The sequence below is a fragment of the Vigna angularis genome, chromosome 2 (genome assembly GCF_016808095.1).
Source record: "Vigna angularis cultivar LongXiaoDou No.4 chromosome 2, ASM1680809v1, whole genome shotgun sequence".
Classification (NCBI taxonomy): Eukaryota; Viridiplantae; Streptophyta; class Magnoliopsida; order Fabales; family Fabaceae; genus Vigna; species Vigna angularis.
The window spans coordinates 25,065,474-25,091,173 of record NC_068971.1 but is presented as its reverse complement, the minus strand read 5'-3'; the positions used below and the strand labels follow the sequence as shown (position 1 = coordinate 25,091,173).

The 25,700-nt window shown below is 34.6% G+C and overlaps 2 protein-coding genes and 1 long non-coding RNA gene across 4 annotated transcripts; all 3 read right to left on the bottom strand.

Moving 5' to 3' along the window:
- Window positions 1-64: 64 nt before the first annotated feature.
- On the bottom strand, window positions 65-2,194 carry LOC108326917 (pentatricopeptide repeat-containing protein At5g16420, mitochondrial). Its single transcript, XM_017560529.2, has one exon. The coding sequence runs from the start codon at window positions 2,141-2,143 to the stop codon at window positions 539-541; it is 1,605 nt and encodes a 534-aa protein (XP_017416018.1). The 5' UTR covers window positions 2,144-2,194; the 3' UTR covers window positions 65-538.
- A 2,799-nt stretch (window positions 2,195-4,993) lies between these two features.
- On the bottom strand, window positions 4,994-6,178 carry LOC128195601 (uncharacterized). Its single transcript, XR_008247270.1, has 3 exons — window positions 6,111-6,178; window positions 5,708-5,841; window positions 4,994-5,056 (listed from the first exon to the last, which is right to left on the bottom strand). It is a non-coding gene; the product is annotated as an uncharacterized LOC128195601 (long non-coding RNA).
- A 7,959-nt stretch (window positions 6,179-14,137) lies between these two features.
- Window positions 14,138-25,398, bottom strand: LOC108329260 (pectin acetylesterase 5). Of its 2 annotated transcripts, none has more exons than XM_017563395.2 (12): window positions 24,979-25,398; window positions 24,819-24,901; window positions 23,967-24,096; window positions 23,203-23,276; window positions 22,997-23,086; window positions 16,674-16,798; window positions 16,322-16,382; window positions 16,126-16,179; window positions 15,923-16,000; window positions 15,732-15,837; window positions 15,395-15,540; window positions 14,138-14,602 (listed from the first exon to the last, which is right to left on the bottom strand). In XM_017563395.2, exons 1-12 carry the CDS (start codon window positions 25,217-25,219, stop codon window positions 14,492-14,494), a joined length of 1,299 nt encoding a protein of 432 aa, XP_017418884.1. In that variant the 5' UTR covers window positions 25,220-25,398; the 3' UTR covers window positions 14,138-14,491. The 2 variants fall into 2 exon arrangements, with proteins under 2 accessions (XP_017418884.1, XP_017418883.1); XM_017563394.2 differs by having other exon boundaries at window positions 22,997-23,089; window positions 24,979-25,397.
- Between the last annotated feature and the right edge of the window lie 302 nt (window positions 25,399-25,700).

Below are 25,700 nucleotides of genomic sequence, written 5' to 3'. Positions count from 1 at the left end.
ACAAAGACCAATATTATACGATGTAGGCTAACCATAGGCATGAGAAAGAATATCAACATTTTCCTTTTGATGTTAATTTTCTATTACCACAATGAAATAATTCCAAATGCCAGTGCAACCACAGTCCAGAAAGCATTCGAATAATATGATAAGGCCATGCCCAGAATAGCATCAGGAAAATCTAGCTCGCAGTCAGTGGCATGCCTATAATAGGTGCATCTTACTAGGAAGGAAACCAACCAAGTGCTTGAGCAGTTGAACCCTGGAATGATTAGATTGTTTCATTACTTGAATCGAATCGCAAAACAGACTCACTAAACAACAGTTGGTAATGGAATTGGACTCCCATAGTTATTTGACAGCTCGGGCTCAGTTTCCCATCTTATTTCACTCTCCAAGCCCGCCGCAAAGGGAGTGGGAAACATGTAATGCAACATACAAAACATGCATTGATTCCCTTTCCTTCAGAAATTCAATCCCCTTTTGGTGATCAACTTTCAAAGATCAGACACGACACCACATCCCAGAGTTTCTTTTATCACACTGCATTCTCTGTCAATATCCTATCCAGTTTAGCTGCATTGCCATCTAAATTGACCACAAGTTTTAAGAAAAGTTCCCACAAGTCACCATCAACTCCAGCCGTCATGGCCAACAAAACTACCTTCTCGATTTCCTCTTTCTTTCCTCCTGAAACAGAAATCCCATCAACCAATATGGAGTATGTTGATTTGTTAGGCAAGCATCCACTCTCCACCATCTCCTCCAGCACTCTGATACCCTCCTTCACATTCCCAACCTTACAAAACCCTTTAATCAACACATTGTAAGTAAATGCATTTGGAACTCTACCCTTTTCCACCATGTCATCCCACAGCCTCGCTGCCTCACAAAGCTCCCCTCTCTCACACATTCCCACAATCAGTGTGTTATAAGTCAACAAACTCGCAACCTCCCCCTTCTCCAGTTCATCCAACACTTCCCTTGCCTCCACCACCTTCCCCTCCTTGCAAAGCCAATGCACAATCGTACTCACCACCGCGCCACCAAACTGAATCCCTTTCCTCACCATCCCCCTACACATCTCCCAAGCCCTCTCCACACTCCCCTCCTCACACAACAAATCAACAACTCTACAACACAACACCGAATTTGGCACAAACCCCTTTGCCACCATATCCTCAAGCAAGTTCACAGCCTCCCCAGATTTCCTCCCCTTACAATAAGCCTCAATCATGACACCATAAGTAACCTCATTAGCTTGAACCCTATTCTCCTCCATCAAATCCATAACCCTAATTGCCTCCACAAACTTTCCCATCCTACAAAATCCACTCATCAAAACAGTGTAAGTGGTTGCATCAGGCACCCACCCTCTATCCAAAATCTCCCCAAAAACCTTCATAGCACTCTCCATATCACCCCTAAACACATACCCACCCAACACAGTTGTATAACTAACCACATTCGGAACCAAACCCATCAAACCCATCTCATCCAAAACCCTAACCGCAACATCAACTTCATTGCTCTTACATAGAGCCTTGAGCAAAATGTTGCAGCTAACAACGTCAGGCACAACCCCGAATTTTTCCGCAGAGCTTTTAAACACTGAGTGCGCTAAACTGTACCGTTTGTTCTGAACCAGTGCGTTCAGGAGCGCGTTGAGGGATTTGACGGAGGTTCGGACGCGGAGGGGTTGGAGTTTGAGGAAGAGGCGGACGGCAGATAGGGGTTTTCCGGCGAGGCCGTATGCGCGGATGAGGATGACAAGTGAGGGTTCTGGCGGCGGACTGGGGAGGCGCGTGAGGAGGGACTCGAGGATGGAGAAGCGGCGGGCGCGTGAGAGTTTAAGGAAAAGCGCGTGGAGGGGTTGCGGCGCATGAGAGAGGGAGGGGTGGAGGGATTGGGCGTGGTGAAAGACTTGGAGAGAGAGGTCGGGGTCGTGTTGGCGGGAGATGAGGGAAGCGAGGTTGAGAGGAGTGAGGCGGCGAGGCCAAGGGTGGACTGGGGGCCGGATGGTGAAGGATGAGGGAGGGAGCGGCGAGGCAGGAACGCTGTTGGCGGCGATGGCGGCGGAGACGGCGGTGGAAAAAGGGCGGCGCTGCCGCCGGGATATGCCGGACAGTGTGGACTGGAACATTAGCAAATGAAGGAGTGAATTGCGAAGTTTCGTAAATAATCATATCAATTTTAAATTGCTTTCCAAGTTTTTTTTTTCTCTTTATATATAATTACGTTTTTACAATTTTTTATTTAAATTTCAATTTCTATACCATTTGATATTAAATATTATTTAATATAATTTAATGATGTGAAAAGTTATATTAGAACTAAATAAAATTTATAGTGTAAAAAGTTAATTAATAATTATAATTAAATTTTTGGTTTAATAATTTCGGAGATTCCTGTTTGTGTAGATTTTTGTTAATTAGGTCTGTGTAAGAGTTCAATTGGGTCACTTTTTATGAAAATTGAATCAATAAAGCTCATGTCATTAAATTTTGTGGACAGTGTTAAATGTGTTGCCTGGTGGCATGGTGAAGTAGCATTTCATAACCTGACACATAAATCAGATTGAACCAGATTTTGCCAAGTGTCCCAGATCCTAACACACCATAATGAACCAGTTAAATTCTAACACATCATCATCCCTGCCACATCATCATCCTCTCCACAAAAACCCTAATTCCCTGATCCTTGCCGTTGTGCCTCAACTGTGCCGCCACCATCACCATCCTGCGTTGTCGCAAGTCTGCCGCCTAACCCTAATTTGTGCCGCAAAGCTGTCATAACGTCCATCCTAGCACCGCCAGACCCTATCTCCACCACCTCAACCACACTGTCAGTCGTGAGCCTTCATGGCCACCACCATGAATACCACCAATCGTCGTCGTCTTCAACTATCACCGCAAATCCTCCATTGACGCCGCCAAACCCTAGCATCGCCACCATCTTCACCACCAGTCCTCAACAAGCCGCCTCCGCCACTACTCGTACCAAGCCGCACCACGAGAACCACTTTGTCGTCGCCGGTCGAACCATTTACAGCGATGAGATCATCTTCTTCACCATCAATAACCAGAAAACCACAAACAGATATAAGAAAACCAAGATTCGACCACACCCTAAATGTTGTCGCTGCTACAGATTGCGAACATCTTCTTCCACCTCACGCGAATTGCCTGCAGATTAACCCAAGAGCAACCCACATATCTTCGTCTTCTCCATTGACTCACCAGAAACGAAACTCACGAGTTATTTCGTTCTCCATTACTTGCAAATCAAACGCAGAAACAATGTATCAAATCACAGGGTCAACTTCCTTCAAGCCATAATCCCAAATCCTTCATCCTTCCTTGAGAGCAGCTCACGGCACAAAATTCTCACTCATGACGGCCCAAGAAGCCTTACCCCGTCCCTCCAATATGAAACCCTAATTTTGGGTAGGAAAGGGACTGACACGTGGCACGGCCTCATTAGCCACGTCCATCTAGTCATTATGTGGACCTATTTATGTGTGCCACGATTGTTATGAAATGCCACTTCACCATGTCACCATGTCACACCAAGCAACACATTTAACGTCATCCACATAATTTAACGACAGGGGCTTTATTGATTCAATTTTACATAAAAAGATCCAATTGAACTCTTTCAAAATACGAGAACCTAATTGACACGAATTTACACAAATAGGGACCTCCAAAATGAACCTTAAATTTTTAGTTAAAATGATTAAATATAACAACTAATATTTTTACATGAATACAAATATATAAATATTTTTATTTAATTAATTTAAGTTAATTATAACTAATATTTTTAGTTAAAAATATTTTTTTCTTAAGACTCGTAATCCTATCTAAGAAACAAATATTGATTTTAAATAAAAGGTTTTCTTAAGGGAAAGATAAATTAAAAAAACAAGTAAAAATATATAAATAATATTGAATTCTACCATTTTCTAAATTATTTTTCCTCACTAGAGATATTCATGAATTAATTGGACATGGATTCGAGTCGAGTTTAGTTGAAGAATCGAATTTTTTGTCAATATATAAATTAAACGCCATGGAATTTATTTAGAAAGACAACCAATAATGTATAACCTATTGCATACAAGGTCAAAAAAACCTTTGTTCAACATAAATCATAAAAGAGCATTGGAAAAAAACTCACTAAAGTGTCAAATATTCTAAATGTGTCCACAATTAAAAAGTGAAACAATGTTGGATGAAAACTTTTTCACAAAATGTTATCACTAATTCGTGAAGCTTTTATTCACTACAAGAAAAATCACTATTACATACCGCTAAAATCCGTATATAACATCAAAAATCCGTATATAAAATAATTTTACATACGAATTATATACGGACAAAAATCCGTATATAAAAAAGGCGTAGCTAAGTTATATACGGAAAAATCCGTATATAAATTACATACGGATATTATATACGGATAAATCCGTATGTAAATTACATACGGATATTATATACGGATAAATCCGTATGTAAATTACATACGGATATTATATACGGATATTATATACGGATAAATCCGTATATAAATTATATACGGATATTATATACGGATAAATGCGTATGTAATTTACATACAGTATGTACTTATGTATCTATTGTTTACAACATATTTAATTAGATTTATTTTTTCTAATAGTTATATAATTAATATTAAAATTTTTACACATTAAAACTTCTCATAAAATTATAAATAATTACTACCAGATTATAAATGTTAAGAATTTATAATATATAATTGTGTTGAAAATCAAATAATTAAAACATGAAAATTTTATTTGAATACTCTATAAAGAGAGTTCAAAGAAATAAATACAACTACTTAATATTAATATCTCATAACACTCAAATTCAACTTTTACAATAATTTAAATCTAAAACAAACAGGTCCTTGTATAACATAGAGTTGAATATTAACTTAAACTAGAAACTCCAAAGCAATTGCTGATAGCTCTGCAAATGTTGCACATATAATTATTGGGTGGAAGACCTTTTTCAAGTTTGATAGCAATCTGAAAACAAAGGGATAAGAAAAGGCATAATTATAGTTAGTTCTAATAAAATGCAAATACAATGTTGCATGACAGTATAAAAGAAAGTCCATTCCATATTCATCCTTTCATTCTCAGGTGAGAACTATGATAAGAATTTCAATATCAAATCATATAATAAATACAAATTTATCTGATAGAACCAAAGAAACTCTGAATTCTCTTGACGAAAAAGTCTGATACATTATTGGATTATTTACTCGATCTTTACCTTGAATGTTTCTTACATATTTTTGTTTAGTGGATCGAGAATACAACCAGAACAGTATGCTTTCAAATGGGGATCGGGATCACTAACTGGATAATTCTGAGTTAAAGGCACTTATGGAACAAATTGAAGAATCAATGACAAGAACTCAATCGTTAATAATTTTGTTAGATGCATTAGCTAACAAAAAATTAGTTAAATATTCAGTTAGGAAAAGTATATAATAGAGACAATTGAAAACATGTAAAATTTAATATGGAGCCTGTTTTTATTTGGTTCTCCAAATTTAGAAACAATATATTTGATTCCTATAAAAATGAAATGACAATCATCTCCTTCAAAAGAAAGAAAAATAATGAAAAGGGAGAGAAGGGCAAGAGCGCAAATCATACTGAAGTGGATACCATTGTCCCTAGAGAGTTGGGCATTGTTTGTTTAAGAGTTGAATGGTTGACTGAAGGTATTTGTCTTTGGCACTCAAACATGACTTGGCAGTTTCTATCAGTGTAAGGCAAACAGGTGATAATTCACTGTTTAGCTGCCATTAATCAAGAAAGAAACCGTTATCAGAAGGCTGTGGTAGACTCTGGGCATGATTTAGATCCGCAAAACATATAGACACGCTACAAACCCAGTTAATGGGTTAACTTCATTTTGATTTAGATACCCATTGGACTGGGTAGTATTCCTAAACCGGAAATAGTTTTGTAATGTTTTTCAGGAATTTATAAATTGAAATTTGAATCCTCCTTTTTCCCACGTCAATGATAATGAGAAGAAAGTTCAAACAACTAAAGAACAACTTACCATAAAAGATGATGCAATGCAATTGCAAGCTTCAAGTGCCATAATTCCTCGAGCAGCCTATATTTTAGCACAATAAACCAATATTTATAATTGGTTAAATTAATCAAACAACAAATTTAGATAAAATGATGATACATGGGAAGGTTCCTGTTGAACAGCACTAAGCAGGTTCTCAAGAACGAGCTTAGACAAAGAAACAAGTTCTTGATTGTAAGATGAATCCCCATAGTATAACATGTCATTGCCTGGAGTCTGGAAAGAAAAAATATATATTACTCTGACGCTTTAGATACATAAACCATACACCACTACTTGTCAGGAACCGTGATTTACAAAATGAGTGTAAGTAAGATAAAACAGGTGAAACTAAAGAAAATCTTGGAAAAACTGATTATAAGAACTAACATCTGAAATTAGGAATTATGACTTCTACAGACTATCTTAATTTCAATGATGAGTGGATATAATACTATAGTCTCACCTCTCCACCTCTAAGTTCCTGCAGGCTGTGCCTAAAGGAAAAGAAATGCTCCCAAGTGGTAAGATGTGATTAAATCCTCGAAACACTCCTTGCATTGCCAAGGAGAGAATAACGGCAGGAGCATTGAGGAACCTCAATCTCAAATACTGTTGTGTAGGGTGTGGCATGGGAGAGTCCTGCATAAATAATTCATATTACTTGGCAATCATCCTATGCTCAAATAAGATCAAACTACTAAAGGAACAAGTTACAATAAACACCAAAGTGAATCCTAAAAGTTGGAAATGCACAAAACCTTTTATTGGTTTTCCTACAGAGCAATAGATCATTGCTCTTGAGCAGAAGCCAAGAAAACTTTCCCTAAAGGCAAACGCAATAGCCCTCCTCATTCTAGCACCCATTCTTTTTTTTTTCTCAATTGCAAAAAAAAAACGTGAACACTTAAGGAATCAAAATAATTGGCAGCAAATAAAATAAACTAAAACTACTCCTAAGCTGGAATAAAAAATTTGAAAGTATTCTAAACAAATGAAAGTGTGCTTCTCTTCTCTCCATGCTGCACCAACTCCGAAATAAAAGAAATATGCATCATGTAAGCCACTTCTCTTTTCTTCACTTAAATCACCAACCACCCTTCCACTTTTGCTTTCTAAAGTGGATGAATTCTTCTCCACATGGCAGCTGCACCAACTTAAGCCGTGACCCCACTTACTTTCAATGACCGTGCTCTCTTCTTTCATCAAAGAAAGAAAATAATTTGACACCTTGTGCAAGTTCTTTCAACTCAAATAAATCAGCTTTTTCTAAAAGAAACCACAAATCACCGTGAGCAACAATCTAATCACCAAATGAAAATGACAAAAGCTACCAACATGCACACTTCTTCACAGCAAAATAACACTAATATAAAAATAAAAATCTGGTTCAAACATAAAGACAAAAACAAGAACAAGACCATGTGTTCTTCAAAATTCTCCTCGGTTTCAACATAGACAAGAAAACTAAAAACCTTCTGCGGCGTCACCATCCATCTAAGAAAGGAGAATGAAATGCTTCTCTTCCACTAATCCCACGACAGCTCCCCTTTTTCCTGGTTGAAGTGCTTCCAGCTTGCAAAGAGTAAATGTATCACTTCCAATATCCAGAAAAATTGTGTTATTTCTTTTCATCAATCAACAATATTCATATCCACTGAACCTCTGAACCAGTTTTTATCACTGCTATTATCCACTACCTTTACCTCCACAACATAACACAAGCGCTAACTTCCCCAAAGCTCCCCATAATTCATAATTTTTTTCGCATCCAAACAATTGAAAGTAAATGAAAAAAAATGCATTGATTTGAAAAAGGAAAAACCCTCCTCACCAAAATCAAATCTCTACAATCTAACACAACTAAGCTGAACCCACTCAGATGTCAAATTAAGAAATTCAAAATCAAACCCATAACATCCAAAAACAAAGCAAAGTATTGCTTATCATATTACTCGGTAATAGAGAAAAACTAGTAAATCCCTAATTCTAAAATCTTTTCATGCTTATTAACGAATTATTGCGGGTAACCTGAATGAATTAAACACAGATTAGGGTTGACCCTTTTTCGATTTTACGCAATACTAGCATTAGAGATTACTACGAAAATTAAGGAAGAAAGGATTACTTACCAGATGAAGGTCTTAGCATCATCCTAACGAAGACCGCCACTGAACCATAGAGGTGAAACGAAGGTGCTGAATGAGATTCCTCAACGAGGCACAAGGAGATTTAGGGAAAAGGTTTTTCTCACGAACACAACTCGAGTGTTTCAGTGCGTTCGAGAGATGAGAGTTTCAATGCATCGAGAGTGAATGGTTGAAGTTAGGGTTCGAGAGAGATTTGAGAGAATCAATGCGTGGAGAGTGGAGAGTGCATGGAGCGTGAAGAATTGAAGTTAGGGTTGCAGAGACATTTGAGAGAATCAGTGCGTATAGAATGGAGACTTAAGCTTAGGGTTGCAGAGACATTTGGGACAATTTGTGGAGAATGCAGAGCTAGGGATCGAGAGAGATTCGAGAGAACACACCTCAAGCGAGTGTTCCACCAAACAAGGTTCGAATGAAATATAATTTCAATCTTTTCGAAATAAAATTAATTTTCAGATCCGTATGTACTATCGGTGGGTAACACTTGCTTCTATACTTACATACGGTTATTATCCTTAGGAAACTCTTCTGCCACCAAGCGCAAAAAATATATACGGATTTTATATACGGATATATCTGTATATAAAATCCGTATATAATATCCGTATATAATTTTATTTTTAAGATCTGTATATAATATCCGTATATAATACTCATGTTATATACGGATTAAAATCCGTATATAATTATCGGTAGATAATAATCATTTTTCTTGTAGTGATTGAAAATTAGAATGTTTAAAAGGATGATACCTCTAAGAAAGTGTAACATCTAAGAGTTGATTATAAGGTTTTATTTAGAACAATAATTTATCTTTTTTTTTTCATAACCTAATGGTAACATCTCAAAATATAACATAAACTATACAATAGTCAACATACGTTTAATATAAAAGATCAATTGGAAGAAGGATTATAAAGTATAATTTATAGTCATCCAAAACAACTATAAATTTAAAACTTTATGTACAACATAATTATAACAAAACTATATACAAAAATGATCATCTCAACCACAAAATAGAACAAAGCTAAAACAGATAAATCTATTACTATTGCAACGAAGCATCATAAACATCTTCCTCAATAACTTTATCTACCGACATATCATTACCTTCTGCTCACACCCACCAGATGATCATCACAAACCAAACAAAGGAAACATAACAACAAACACAAACAAAACAACATGGTAAGCTAGATTCAAAACATTCTATCATATAAATTAAAACATGTCACATAAAAATAATACGGATAACATAGATCAACTCAAACATCTTAGTGTAAAAAGACCTAGACCGACTGTCCGGACATAGAATGAATGTCGAGCTATGAAGGGTTGTGCATTTGTGGTGGCTTCTACTGCTTTGCAAAGTCATTGCTAATGGATTTCGCCCTACCACACTCACAAAGTTAGTCTGTTCCACGCCTTAGATCATACTTGAAGCACCCAAGACTAAGACCTCCTACTACTCTCACCACATGCGTCAAACTTCTCTATGTGAAAAATGTATGACCATTAGAGTGTCAGAAAAACCCACAATGTTGAACTACCTGCATTCATTCTAACAACACTTGAATCACACCAGAGAGTTCCACCTTGGAACTAAATTCACAACTTTAATAACCTTTGAAACCATGAACATACATTCCTTTACTTGCACCTTGTATAAACATATATAGCATTTAAACATACATCAAAAGACATCAAACAACCAAACCAACCATTGGAAAAGCACTTAAAAATCCATTTATTTGAACCTCCAAAGTGGTGCCCAGCGGCTCCCACCGTACCGCCCAACGGTATGAAAACAACAAAACCACTTTGAATTAGACTTTGGGGACCCTACCCTCCACTTCTAAAGACCCTTAGGACCCTCCAAAACTTTAGAAAACTTAGAGAATCCTACTGTAACTCAAATTGACACTTAAAAACCCATTTTTTCACTCCTACAAGCTACCCAATTTCATTTCTACACTTTTAAACCATTATATCAGTTTGCAACTTGCATAAACAAGTCCAATTGCACTTGCTAGCACACTCTAAAATCACACACAATTAAAATAGTATACAGTAGCAAACACATCCTCATATCAATTACAATAACACCATATTATCAAAACACCAATTTAACATACATCAAATTTACCAAAACACGTCAATTTTTACTAAAACATCTATAATTTATGTAATTACTAAATTTACACTACAAACACGACTAAGATAAGGTCTAACTTCCATAACCTCAAAATAGCATTTCATCCCACACAAACATCCCGTCAATCGCTTGAAACGCAATAAATTCCTAAATGAACCTACGAGGCACCAAATTGGTAACGGACAGAGTTCTTATAATTCTAAATTCACCAAGAACAAGAAAAGAGAGTTATATGATACATGCATAACAGTTTCTATGCATGATCATTAACGGAAGCAAAGAGGTGAAAAAAATGAGTAGAAATTTTACTTGCTCTAAAACAAAAATTGAGCAATTAGATTTGTAAGCCTTGATGTCATGATCATCTAAGCACCTCCTCATCATCAAACAAATTACTTAGGAGAAAAAACACTTAAAGAGATGTGAAAGGAAGCAAAGAGAAATAACTCTAGAAAGATAGAGTGTATTTTATGTAATGAGACCAGTTTAGAAAATTCTATTTATATTATATAATTATTTTAAAATAAAATAATCTGTCTCATTATTTTAATACACTTATCAATTCTAATATTTTATTTTCTAGGTTGTTATACTAGTCAATTAATACCAATTTGTCTGTCTATTTTCTTTAGCTCAATGAATTTGAAGTTTATTATTCAAAATTTAAGTTTTTAATCCATTAGATCCATTTCTTTGAGTGTTTTAGTCCATCATACATATGTAACACTTTCACTTAACAAATGTCTGTAAAGGTTCATTTGCTCAATGAATTTATAAAAGTTTCATTTCTTTTCTGGAGTGCTTCTCCGCAATGGTTTGGAATCCACTAAATGAATTTAAGGCAATGATAATAAGGATATTAGTAATCCTTTTGACAAAACGTGGATCTACTTAGGGATTACCTTTTTGTATTAAGTATGAATAACCCTAAATTGATTCCATTTCTCATTTTAGCATACACACAAAGCAAAGATATAGGAATTTAAAATAAGTTTGTTTATTATATAGGAATTTAAAATAAGTTTGTTTGTTGTTAGAAGGTACAAGGACTACAATCTCCTTCTCATAAACTTTTACTAATCAAATAGTCATTTTAGGTTAATGGTTCTTCTAATTCATCCATTTCATGCAGTTTATTGTGCAAAATATAACACGATCTTACTTTCTTTCATCACTTATTGTGTAAATCTCACTTAACATTATATCTTCTAGAAAACATGTTTAGAAATAAGTAAGACAATGTTTATATAGCACAATGGAATTGAAAGCTTTTATGCAACTTTTAAAGTTACCTAATCTTACTTTTATTTTTATGTGAATAATGGTATGATAACATATTGACATTCATATTATATATATATATATATATATATATATATATATATATATATATTATAAAAGTAAAATAGTCATAAAAATATAAATTTTTATATTTATAAAAGAAGAAAGAAAAAATATAATATCAATAAAAATGAATGTAATAATTTATGTATCAAAATATTATTACTCTTTATATATAATTTCTTTTTAACCTTGTTTCACGTGGAAGTCATTTGTATTAAGTGTTTTTTTTGTAATAATTTATTTTAGACATTTTGAATCATTCAACTAGAAACATCAAGACATCGATGTATGACAATTATTTATATTATCTAAACGTCTCTTCTTCTATTATTATTATATGTTAGCATATTTTTCTTTTAAGAAGTTTTTATGTCTTATCTTTGTACAATGAAAAATATGATTTATTCTATTCACTCATAATAGGTGTATCAATAATAATAGAGGGTGAAAGGTGCGTTTATACAGTTAAATTTACTTGCTTTAAAATCGAATGTTTTGTTTTATTATCTTCATATAATGATCGTATTTTTAAAAAAGACATATGGATATCATGAAGTCTAGAATAAAAATATATCCATTTAAAATTTGTTTGATAAAAAAAAACAAATATGTGAAGAATATTTGTGATTGGACACAAGAAAAAATGTTAATGTTGTTGGTCAAATCAAATATTTTTAACACAAACATGATCAATGATCATATCATCAACCCTAATATATTTTCTATTCATTGTGCTATTGTGTGTTGAGTTATTTGTAAGTTGAACATGATTTAGACATGTTAGATATAGAAGAAAGTAGAATTTTCTATCTATTTTCTTCTAGTCCTTTGTCTTAACATCAATCTCCATTTAGAGGATTAAGTATCCTATTCTTTCACAAATCAAGTGTTGATACCTATGCATGACTAACTTCACACATGTCTGTAACACAACCTTATATGTTATTTTGTTTTTGGATATTTAGCTTCTAATATTTTCTGTATGATAGATCTTATATGATTTTTAGATTCTCATTAAACATTTATAACTACTTGATAATTGCTCATATGACACACATATGTATATATTAATATTTTATTCACTTTTCTTTATTGGCTCAATATTTGTTATTACATTTTTATAATAAGATAGTCAAATGATTATTCATTTCATAAAAATTATAAGAAAAAAATATCATTTGTCTATATTTTATGGTGGACTTCAGTTATGTGTTGTTAAGAGTTAGGTATCTCAAATAAAAAACACTACATCACTACAAGCTTTTACACACTATTAATGAATATTCATTTGTTTTATATTCATAGTTGCAGAAGATCTTATACAAGTACTTTGTTTTTATACAAGAACTTGTGCAGTAACAGTTTTGACTGTTATGGGATATAATAATTTTAATTGTACATAAAAGTTAAGTCATTTCAGAACACAATGAATAAAATACATAAGTTATTTTTGAAATATAAATATGGAAATTGTAAGGCATGTGAAAGCATCCCAAACTAACAAATTGGAGAGTCAAAGGTTAGGTGAATCGGCTCGTGGAATTATTACTCTAAAAAGAAAACTAGTATTAATTTTTCCATATAACTTATTATGGTTTGTTCCAGATCTTACTGCTTTTAATGTCCTGCAAAATGTTGGATTTAGTCTTATGATTAGAAACCCTCTTTCTATAACTTTTTGTACGTGTATCATTCTAGTTTTTACTACTTTTCTTATCATTGAATTAACTTTAATTATTTACTAATTGAATTTCAATTATTAATTTAACTGCTACTTAAATTTTGACATTGTAAAGTTATACCATCTTCTATAAATAGACTTATTATGATTTTTAAACGTCCATGTTAAATTTGTTGCTCAATACACTGAACCATTATATTAAGTTAATGAATATAGTTAAATATTTTTATTTCGAGCAACCAATAATATACTTGATATGTTATGAGTTTAAATAATTAACTCTTGGTCATATGTTGTAATATAACCCATATTTATTTCTCTTATATAACAATGACATTCTAAGTATATATTGGTTTCTTAACTTATGCATCCAGTATAGAGCCCATAAATTGGTTTTTAACTGAATAAAAGATAGTATATGATGGGTTCTGCAACATTGTACAATTGTCTCTACCACATTCACAAACTTTACTGATCCATCAGATTGCCAGCAATTTTGTCATTCCTGCGGAGCTATCCCATTCAAAACTGTAATGTTTTTTGTTTAGTGAAAGAATTTAGTTTTATTGACCCCAAAACAGGAAGAGTCATTGCATCATTGTTAACGAATGTGGCAATCTGAGAAAAGACATCTAACTAAAACACTACGGTTAGAATTAAGGTATTACAAAAAACTTGATTCAAGAAGTACAGTACAGATAATAATAATAATAATAATAGTCACAAAATTTAGTGTGCTGCATTAGGAAATCAATAAAAAAATTTAAAAACTTAAAGATACTGACAAAAAAATGATACAATGGTTATATAACAACGACGGGCAGGAGTTACTTGGTCAAGGGGAAACTTCATGCTGCATGGCATAATATCTATACACTGTAGAACACGTATCACGCAAGAGTGAATAAGATTAACTCCCCAGGCACACTCTCAAGAAAGAGCATAAATGGAAGTATATTTCTTCATGAACTTCAAGCAACGAAGATCTGAGATAAATGTGGCATTAAAAATGGAGCCATGTTTTGTTTTGTATTCAAGTGAGATCCATATTGTGGCAAGTGGGATTGCAGGGAAAAGAAGAGCAATCAATACGCTTTACAGCTTCTCGATCAAAGTACCAATCACCAACAGATTCAGCAATTGTCTGCTCCAGGGGTCAAAAACAGTGAAGGGTAGCAAAAGGAACAGTATGACAAAAACTAAACTAGTACAATGTAAAGTAAACCAGATTAGGACGTACTTTGTTGAAGTTTCTGTTTAATGTATAGAAGTGAGTTTAGAGGGAAAGGGGAGGACACATCTTTCAGTTTCAGATAAAATAACTACATAATGCTCATACAAATAAACAGAAAATGTGAATTAAGATTTTGTTATTTTACTACTTTGCTTCACTTTATATTTGAAAACATTATATTACTTTGCCTATGGTCCCGTTACTGATCCAGGCCTCGGCAAAAGAGGAAGAATTTGTTTGACTCTGTCGACAATTAATATAAAAGTTGTCAAATCCCCAATACGGATCAATCCCAACGGATTATATGTGCTAATGCTAACAGCTAAGCCATTATCAAGAAGTAATGCATTGTTTGTCTCAACTCTAGTGTTAAATGAAACTATATTCACTGCATCAACGCCCGAATCTAGTGTCGATTGTTGAGCAAGCGAGGACCTTCACATTTTAATGGAGAAACGTGGATAAAGAAGCTAATCCAAAGGAGTACCTAATTAAGTTTGGCACTTAAAATGTCAGTACCATGTTGTGATTCTATATTAGTGTTAACTTTCAAAAAGCAAATTTCCCATTGTATGACCTTCCAGAGGTACTAGGCCTACCTTATCATTTATTTCAGGATAGTTGGGTGAATTCCATGCCTTGAGTATTTATATAACTTATATTATCTACACAGCATATGTGAGATTCCAAAACTATGATTACCTTATCATTTATTTTAGGAGAGTTGGATGAATGCCACGTTACTTCCATCTCAGTTTGGCAATGGATAAAGCAGGAATTTATAAACATTCCCATCTCTTTTCGTTGTTGGAAGTCATTCAAAGTCTTCAGCAAAGAGCCACGGTAACCTGACAATCATAATTTCCCACGTTATCCATGCCTTGGAGTGGCTACTATATTTATTTTCAGGTTAGATTATCATTAATCAGCATCTGTGCTATTCCAAATCTAATCCAATTGAAGGCTTACATAAATTAGTAAACCAAGACTTCAACAAAATATCCAGAAACACTATATGGTAGTGATAGTGTTTACTTACCATCAAGTTTATCAATCATGTTAGCATTACAATTGCGAATATTCAGTCTGCAGCTTTGCCAGTGACCAAGGGGATCTGATCCTTGAGGTACCAAGATATTGCGTATCTAAATACATTTTAACTTGTATCAAATGTGAGACCTTTTTTTAAAAAAAAGTTAACAATGAAACATGTATGCTAAGGGAGCTTACCTGCCAGAAATCATAAGCTGGATGAACAAGGAACAGTGGAGTCTTTATGTTTTTAACAATTTCTTGTGGAAACAGACACTGCATTACAAATATACATTTGGTTGTTCTTTAGTTGAAATATATGACCAACCAATCAAACTTTACAATTACAGATTCTACCAAAGGCTGAGGCAACAAAGTATAATAAGAAACTAAAAACCTGCCTTATATGGTTCCATTTTATCAATGCAATCTTTGTGCAAACTTTTTGCAAGACCCTGACAACGAGATTTGCGATTATTATATAATTAAGAGAAAAAATCAGTGTACTTTTCTTTATTTATACCAATATACTTAACAGATAAGTATAATCGTAATTCCTAAAAGAAATATTGCTAGAACTATATAAATAAACCACACCTGCAGCTGGGTAACATCATGATAGAAGGATCTCATTATACTGTTTCCACTAATATCCTTCCTGAAATTTGTGTAATAAAGATTATACTAATTATTTTACGCAGTAACACATCATGGGAGATGGTGAGCATGCCATGTACAGGTAATTTAGAACTCAATGTACCAGTAGTGCGGTTTTTCAAATCTCAATAGCAGTTAATGAAACTCTGGTCCATTACTATTCAAAACTTTTTTTTGCTCAGGAAGTATCGTCCAGAGATCACCCAAAGTGTGATAAAATAAAAAGGTGTTTCGGTAACTTTCAGTTTACATTTATCATGACACAAAAAGGTGCATGTTGAGAGAAACCTACTCATCTAGGAAGAAGCCTGCATCAGAAAGGCACTTAACAGTTGCTTCTTTTGGAAGTAATTGCCGGAAGTTGTCACAGTGTATAAGAGCTGCTAACCCTCCAGCAGAGCATCCTGAGAGCAACGCCTACAGAAGTAGTCTTCTATCATCAAATGCTAACAAGTTTTAATTCAACGCTAATCCATCATAATTCATACACAGTCCAATATATCAAAAGCATATAATCTGGAGTTTGGAGTGAGATAATACTGGCTATTTGAATTACATTCATGTCAAAAGACAAGAACTAACACAGTAATTCCTTTCACACTTGAAATTGCACATGTTCAAATTGAAAAGCAAAGCTTTAATCTATCATGTTACCATCTATTCTTATTGCTCAAGTTCATTTAAGAGAATATGGAAATTATTTGTGCTTATTAAAGAAGTTCATTTACAATAAAGGACAACCACTTTCTTATGTTAACCAACTCACGCAATACTTAGATTAAAGAGAAGTTATTCAATATAAACTAACAAAAAGTTTATTAAAGGGTTTTTTCATTGTTGTGAATTGTGTGCTTAATCACACATGTAAATTTTGTATTTATAATCATTCAAAGTATAATATAGGGAAACCTAATAAAGGATAATATCCCTAACTATCACCTATACATATTTCCCTAATTACTAAGATCAAATCATATTTTTACAGTCCCCCTTAAATTGGAGTACATATGTCATGAGTAAAGCTTGTTACAGCTGTGGTCATTACGATAGCTCTTCAGGGATTTAGTGAGCATGTCTACTTGTTGGTCAATGGAGTTGACAAAGTTCGTAATGATCTCTCCAAAGAGGACCTTCTCTCTCACAAAATTGACAATAAATTTCTATGTGTTTTGTTGCCTCATGAAAGACTTGGTTTGATGCAATGTGAATGGCAGCTTCATTGTCATATATTATTCGAGTATCCTGTGTATCTCCAAATATTAACTGACAGAGAAGTGGCTTAAGCCAGGTAATCTCGCATGCAGTTGCTCCCTAGCCTAGTACTCAACTTAAGTATTGGATTTAGCAACAATTTTATGCCCCTTGCTCCTATAAGAAATCAAGTCCCCGCCAATGAGAAGACAATATCCAGAAGTGAACCTCCTATGTTATAGTAATCCTACCCAATCAACACTAGAAAAAATAACAAACAATTTTGAAATTGCCTTCATCTGCATGTATTAAATCGCAACTTGGTGCATTCTAAATGTATTGAAGGATGTGTTCAACAGCATCCCAATGACTATCACATGAGACCTTTAGGAATTGGCTAACCACACAAACTACACATGTGATGGTTGGTCTAGTGACAATGAGGTAATTAAGTCTGCTTAGTCGACTATGATATCTTCCGAGGTCTTTCAATCACTCCCCCTATTCTAGAAGAAGATTTAAATTAGGATCCATAGCACTAAAGTTGGGGCAACAGTCAATTATACTAGTATTGGTCAAAAAGTTTGAAGCACTCGAAAATGTCAATGCCAAATGAGAATTGCACAACTTCAATCAATGTTGGAATGGAAAAATGGGTTAGCTTGGCATGTTTTGGCTCAGCCCACCGGCCCACCTAGCAAAATGAGTTGAAAATCTTGACCCACCCCACAAAAAGGTGAGCCAGCCCACCAACTTTTTTTTAAAATTTGTTATATATATATATATATATATATATATATATATATATATATATATATATATATATATATATATATATATATATTTACAGCACATTTAACCATATAAATGATTTCTAAGTTTTTGATTGATTAACTAATGTCTCTAATTAAATAAATTAAAACAATTATTACCTTTACATCTTGAATTACTATATTATAATTAATAATTGAAACTTAATTTATAAGTATTAATGATTTAAGTTACAATATTATTGCATATTTACATCTTTCAAATAAATATAATACAAAATGGTTAATATTTTAAACTATTTTAATTTTAATTTTTAGTTTAAAATAAAAGTGGGTTGGTAGGCTAGCCTGCTCCGACCAGCTAGTTTAGTGTGCTCAGCAAGGCAGACTAACAGGTTGAATGCCATTAAAGTACTTCAGCAAGGCCCACTTTACCATCCCTATTTCAATGCCAATAAAGTACCTAAGTGGATGGAAGTTCTTGGTTTGAAACTAGCAGTTAAAGTGAGACTTGAGTCAAAAATGCTATAGTGACAATCTCATCAACATATACAAGATAAATGAACATGTCAGACGAAGAATGATGTGAATAAAACTAAGTGATCAACTTTAGAATGAGCCATACAAAACTCAAGCAAAACCTAGTTGAAATGGTTGAACCAAGTATGGGAAGATTTCTTCAAGCCATAGAATGTGCGGCAAAACCTAAAGACAATATGTGAATTGCCAGATACTATAAAACCAAGTGGTTGATCCATGTACACTTCTTTTTGCAACGCACCATGCAAAAAGACATTTTTTATGTCAAACAAGTAAAAAGGCTCATGGCGGATGGCAATCATGGCAAGAAAAAGATGACAAAGTGATTTTGATCACAAGAGAAAGTGTCACCATAACCTACACCAAAAGTCTAAGTATAACTCTTAGCCACCAAACGAGTTCTGCAACAATCATTTGTAATGTTAGATGCAATCTTCACTGTATAGACTTACCAACACCCAATAGTGGTTTGTCTCGAGACAAGGGAACAACCTCCCATGTGTTGCTAGCATCCAAAGTAGTCATATTTGTAATCATCACCTGTTGCCAATTGTGGCCATTCATGGCTTTACTTGTAGACTTTGGAATAGACAGAGTCCAAAGAGATAAAAGTAAAATAGGAAGGAGATAAACAATCAGAATTTCGAGCAAAGGCATATAAAGGTTTAAGATTATAAGTGGAACAAATACCTTTACGAATTGCAATGGGAGGTTCAAGTGTACGTGATATTGATGGAAGAGAAGTTGGAACAAGAGATCAAGCTAGAGGATCATAAAGTGCAACTTCTAATGGTGCCCATGTTTGTTGGTCACATGTGAGAAGTGGATGTGCAATGGAAACTACTACAAGTGTCGGGACAATAGGTGGAACCTCAAGAGAGATGTCTTCAACACTGGAAGAAAACAAAGGAGTAGTCTCAAAGAATGTATAATCAGTAGAGACTAGATACAGTTGTAGTCAAAGAGAGAAACATCAAAAACCTTTCAAGAGTTGGGAGTAACCCAGAAAAATACATATTACAAATTTAGCAGAGAAATACATAGAGTGAGATTGTGAACAAAACCTAAAGATACAGAGAGAGAAAAAACAAAGTTTGTTTCTAAGGTTCAAGATGGAACATGGAATTTGATTGTTGAGAATGGATGAAGGTATGTGTACAATCAGATGACATGCAATAAGAAGAACATCCCGAGAAGCATAAAGGAACATTAAAATGAAGAAGAGTGTGATTTGTTTCCACCCAATAGCATTTTTTGCACTCAACAACACCATATTGTTTTGGTGTGCGGCCTCATGATGTTTGATGAAGAATCTCCTTTGAGTTTGGAAAAGACTGAAATGGCAAGACAACTTGTATTACCAATTCGTACAATTTTAATTTCGTAGCCAAACTGAGTTTCAATTTCTAAAAAAGAAAAAAAAACTTTGCAAAGTAGAGAAAACTTGAAAATGATTCTTCATTGGAAAATCCAAGTACAAGAAATTGTCTATTAAATTGGCTAAATAAAAATATCCTAATGTGGAACAAACGTGATTAGGGCCCCAAATATTAGAGTAAACTAAAGCATATCATGATGCAACACACTTATTGAAACGAGGACCACAACAGGTACAAGTATGTTTACCTAGTTGACAAAGCTCACACTGAAAAGACTTAGTGGTAGAAAATCTAGGAACAAGTAGACACACTTTTTCTAGACTCAAGTGTTCAAGGCGTTGTTGGTGTACAAGAGTTGGAGAGGTACAAGAGACACATGACATTGGAGGGATAAAACAAAATAATCCTTCAAACTTATGTCCTTTTCTAATCATCCATCCCCTGCTTCAATTCTATACAAGAACAAAATTATTAACAGACAAGAGAAAAAAAAGATTAGTTTGAGTCATAAGATCTGAGATACCGGAACCAAGTATCCAAGGTCCAATTGAGGAGGACTCAAAAACAAAAGTTACAAGATTACTAGAATGAGTCATAGCTGAAACAATTGATGTAAGTTGGTCAGTTGCTCGAAGCTTGAGAAGCTCATGATACTCAGTGGCAAAAATTATGATATCTAAAGTAGGAGTGGTGGCTTGGGCCACAATTGCTCGTTGAGGCTACTAAAGAGCTTTGGTGGGACATTCTTCTTCAACATGACCCCAAAATTTGTAGTAGTTGCAAGGGGAATTTCCATGACCACCATCACTTCCATTGTGACCACCATGATGAGAGGAGTGAGAGACTAGCTCACCAAATGTTGAAGTGCTTTCAAAAGTATGAGGAGTGGAGAGAAGCAATGACTATTCCTGAATCGCATCCTATTTAGTAATGGTAGAACTAAGAATTTGATTATGAACAAGTTCAAGGTCTGGTGGAAGTCCAACAGGAGAAAGTACCATGAAAAATCGAATGTGTTGTTTGTTGAATGCCTCTGCATTAGTTGTGAAGGACATGGAAGTAGAATATTTTGCAACCAGGTAATCAAGCTTTCCAAGATATGTTTGCAGGTCCATGTTCTCTAACTTGATGTTCATCAAGTCGGTGAGTACATTGTAGAAATGAACAACTTTTTGAATAAATTTTCTTAGTCGTAGCCATACATCATAGCAAGTCGTAAATGTTCTGCCTTGACCTTGAATCCATAACTGAACAACAAATGCCAAGTGCTGTAATTTGTTGTCCTTATGAGTTTTTTGCATGGGATCATTCGAAACGTTGGTAAAAGTCACAAGAGAATGAGCGAAAGCTAATCAGAAAAAGCCATGGAGTCATATTGTCCCAAAAGCAAAGCCCAAAAGTGGTTCATGGAAGGAGAAGCGTGGCAGGGAGGTTGTTACTTGAGACAGACATGTCAAAGATAGGTAACGCATGTAATGGAGTTAGGTGGTGATTCTTGCACGATGGTGATTCTTAGAGGGCTTGAGGGTGGTCAATGGAAGATCATAGCGACTGCATGAACAGAACGCACAAACAGTGTCATATGAACAGTGAGAGTGAACAGTACTTCATGGACAATGCCGCATGAACAATGTCATGTGAACGTGCATAGCGGAAAAAAAAGAAGAGGGAAAAATATAGGGAAAAAGAAAACCTAGCTCTATGATACCATAAAGAGTTTCTCTCTTGCGAATAGTGTGTTTAATCACACATGTAAATTCTTTACTCAAGATCTTTCACAGCATAATATTGGGAAACCTAATAATGGCTATTAACAGAGAATATACCTAATTATCAGCCTGTACATAATTACTAAGATCAAATCATATATCTTTTACAATTATGATTGCAGACCACCAATTAAAAGGATATACTTGAAAGAATACAAAGGAGAGTGATTGTCAACCTCCAATCAATGAAATTTATAGGAGTAGGCTAGGCCAAATAGAAATGCCTCAAAGCAATTTTCCTTCACAGTTGTGACAGAATTTTACAGTTAGATAGCCAACTAGGTAATAACTACAGTGAAGCTCCAAATCGGGACATCATAATTATTTGGGAAAATTGTTTGCTCAAGAGTCCAGACCTCTAAAAAGACTGGGTAGTATCTTATCCAGTTCTACTAGAGTGCAGGGAGTAAAGATTGTTAGTCAATGCTGCTGTTGTGCTGGCAGCAATCATAACAGCAATGGCAGTTACTATGTAGAAGTGATTAATCGTGCTGTCAATTACAGCCAGTTAGTTGAGAAGACTTTAAAAATAAGAAATAGGGAGGAGAAAAAAATTATCTTTTTGGAGGATTATTGAGAGCGTGACAAGGATGTAGAGTTCTTTCTGTACATTGATACTCTTCTATCTCAAACTTGTCATCTCTCTGACCAAGATCTAGAGAACAGAATTCAATAAATAAAATATTCATTATTTCTCTATATTCCTTCATCTAAGTCTGATCATGTTCTACAAGAATAATTGCATAATATGGTTTTCACTATGCATCGCATGAGGATAATAAGTGCGGAACAAACAGAATATTGACCACGTTGGTCCATTCATTTAATGCTTTATAGTGCAAGTGATAAAATTGAGTGGAAACTAAAAACTAGGTATTATATCCATTTTGATAAGCCTATTTGTTCGAAACAAGCTCAGAAAAATTTATAAGATATGCTGGATGATTGTTGTGATGAAAGTATAACCTGCTTTGCTTTGGACAGGCCAATTGATAAGAGTTCATCCATAATAGCTTCCCATATGACCTGGCCTCTGAACAATAACTCACTTCCTCTCTGCTGTACAAAATATCTTTAAAAAATACATTAACATAAACCCAAACATATAAAGGTTACCAACAACCAGTGTCAAATGTAAAATCACTCCTGTCAAATGTAAAATCAATCCTAACCTCACTCTCGGGGTGACCAGCAAAAGATGCACCATCACAATAGCGAATCTTCACCTTGTTCCAGTTAAAGAAATCTGAATAAGTTTGACAGATCACTTATTCAATATGAAGTAACATCATTTACTCAACATATCAGATCGTCTATCTATCTATCTATTTTTGCCAACATACAAACACATTCTACACTTTCTGGCAGTAAAATTTACTCAACGGCCACATATGCATATCCAGGGTGAGCTGGATATGACTTATTCAAATTTGAGGGAAACTGTCACCAATACAATCAGTCATGAATATTAGAACAGTAAAAATTTATTCCACGATCTGTCTAACGACACAATAGAAATCAACATAACCCAGAATACCAAAATGCCCAAACTGGAACAATGATGTCTTACTATGTCTCTAAAACTTTGTCACCATATCATTCAATCATGAGAATGTAGCAAGCATCACACAATTGGATGATAATAAGAAAATGTCATAAATCAATGCATTGAAGCTAAACTTTTCAAGAAATTGTAAATTCCTACAGAATTAGAGTAAAGAAAGAAAGATATCAAGATATAGTTGACAAGCAAGTACCATCGTGTGATAAAAGCAGTTAATGTTACTTTGACAGTACATAAGTCAAGGGTTTAAATTGCAAGTTGCATCTGTTTGTGACCTACTTTGATATTGCTGGAAATTCTAGACAGATGCAGCCTGTGGAATTTAAAAGTTAAAACAACGATATAAGCACGTTACAGTTACAGATATCTAACCTGGGTTTTGAGAGGGGTCAGAGCTCAATATTCCTGAAAAAGGAATACTTTTTTCCATATAATTGGAAGACCCCAAATGGGTGAATTTTCGTTGAGTACATGAAGCTATTGAATTGCACCACCCTCCTCCCTGCGCACACAATTGAAACCAGGAAGGTAATAATACTTTCCAGAGAAGTGCTAGTAACACATTTTCTCACATGCTTTATATTATCAGTTAAAAGTCATTAGAAACTATAAAATCACGAAGAAGACTTCTTAAACAAGAAATGAATGAAATCCTTACTGTTTCGGGATTTTCAACAGATTGAACAAATTCTAAAGAGTGCATTGAAAAAGGTGTGTCAGAAGATTAACTATGACATGGTTAAAAATCATCATTTCTATGTGACAGATTTCTAAGTTTTCAGTTATCAACAAAGAGCTAATAAAATTCAACTATACGTCATGGAGATATAGTTCAGTGACTATACTAGTCCCAAACTATATTACATTTTTATGCCGGAGTGTTTTGAGAACATTTCTCTATTTAATAATAAAGGTGGATTAAGTATCAGCGGACATTGTATAAGGCTACGATAGTACGGAAACAGAAATCTGGTATTGTTCAATTTTCAGCATAAGAGAAAAAGAAAAACACAGCAATAAATACTTGCATAGATTTTTTTCTTCTAAATTCTTATCTCTAAAATAAATTAATTTTTAACTTTTAAAAGTTCGTTTCATTTTTCCTTCATATTTTTCACCTCAAGAATTGTTTCTCATACACACAAACTTCTCTTGGAGTGTGTTGCCAATTTTTTTCTCTGTTCTAGAAACCATACAGAATTTTACAAAAGCAAAACGAGAAACCTCAATGTGGAGCAACCAATTGCGAGATCCGGATCCGAACCCCCTTTGGAAGTGGTAACCGGGGGCGCTCCCGTCCAAGCAAACTGCACACACAGATGGAAATTCCGGATTCAGTTAAGGCGAAAAAGGAGGGAGGCGCGTGGGATCGGTAGGGACGTACGCGCGTGCGTTCGGTTGGCGTTATGGAGGAGCGTTAAGGGAACGAGGGTGGAGCGTGGATGGGAGGGGTAACGGGAATGCGAACGGGAACGGGAATCCAAGTGAGAGAAGAGAGTGAGGGAGAAGAGTAGGAGGAAAACGAATGCAGCTATTGCGTAGTTCTTGGAGGACCAAAGTATTAGGGCGCGAATACGGAGATTGGAAATGGTTGAAACGGGAGAAGAAGAAGAAGAATGAGGCATTGTTTTTGTGACGAGAGGGAGAATGGGAATGGAGAGAGACACTGCGAGAGTGCAGGTAGTCGTTGAATAGATTGGAGTCAACGCAGCGTAGATATAGATGGATCTAATTAACAACGTGCTCTAATGTTGAGCTGGAGATATTTTGTTTTTGTGTACTATGATGTTGGGTGGCACTTATCAAGTACTTCTTACGCAAACGCTTCATCATGCTCGTTATGTTTGCTACTGGTTTGATTTGAGATGGTTCTGGAATATGTACATTATTACCTATCGAAATTGTTTTAGATTAAACTTGCTTTTTAAATGTGTCCTTATTTTACAATTGTTAAGGTTCGGGGTAAATATCACTTTGATGCACAATATAGTTAAAATTTAAGATTGAGATTAGGTTTAAACCTTCATTTGATCCTCGTATTTGTGTGTCAATTTCAAGTGGGTCATCGCTTTTTTTTCGGTCTCAATCGGGTCCATAAACTTGTAA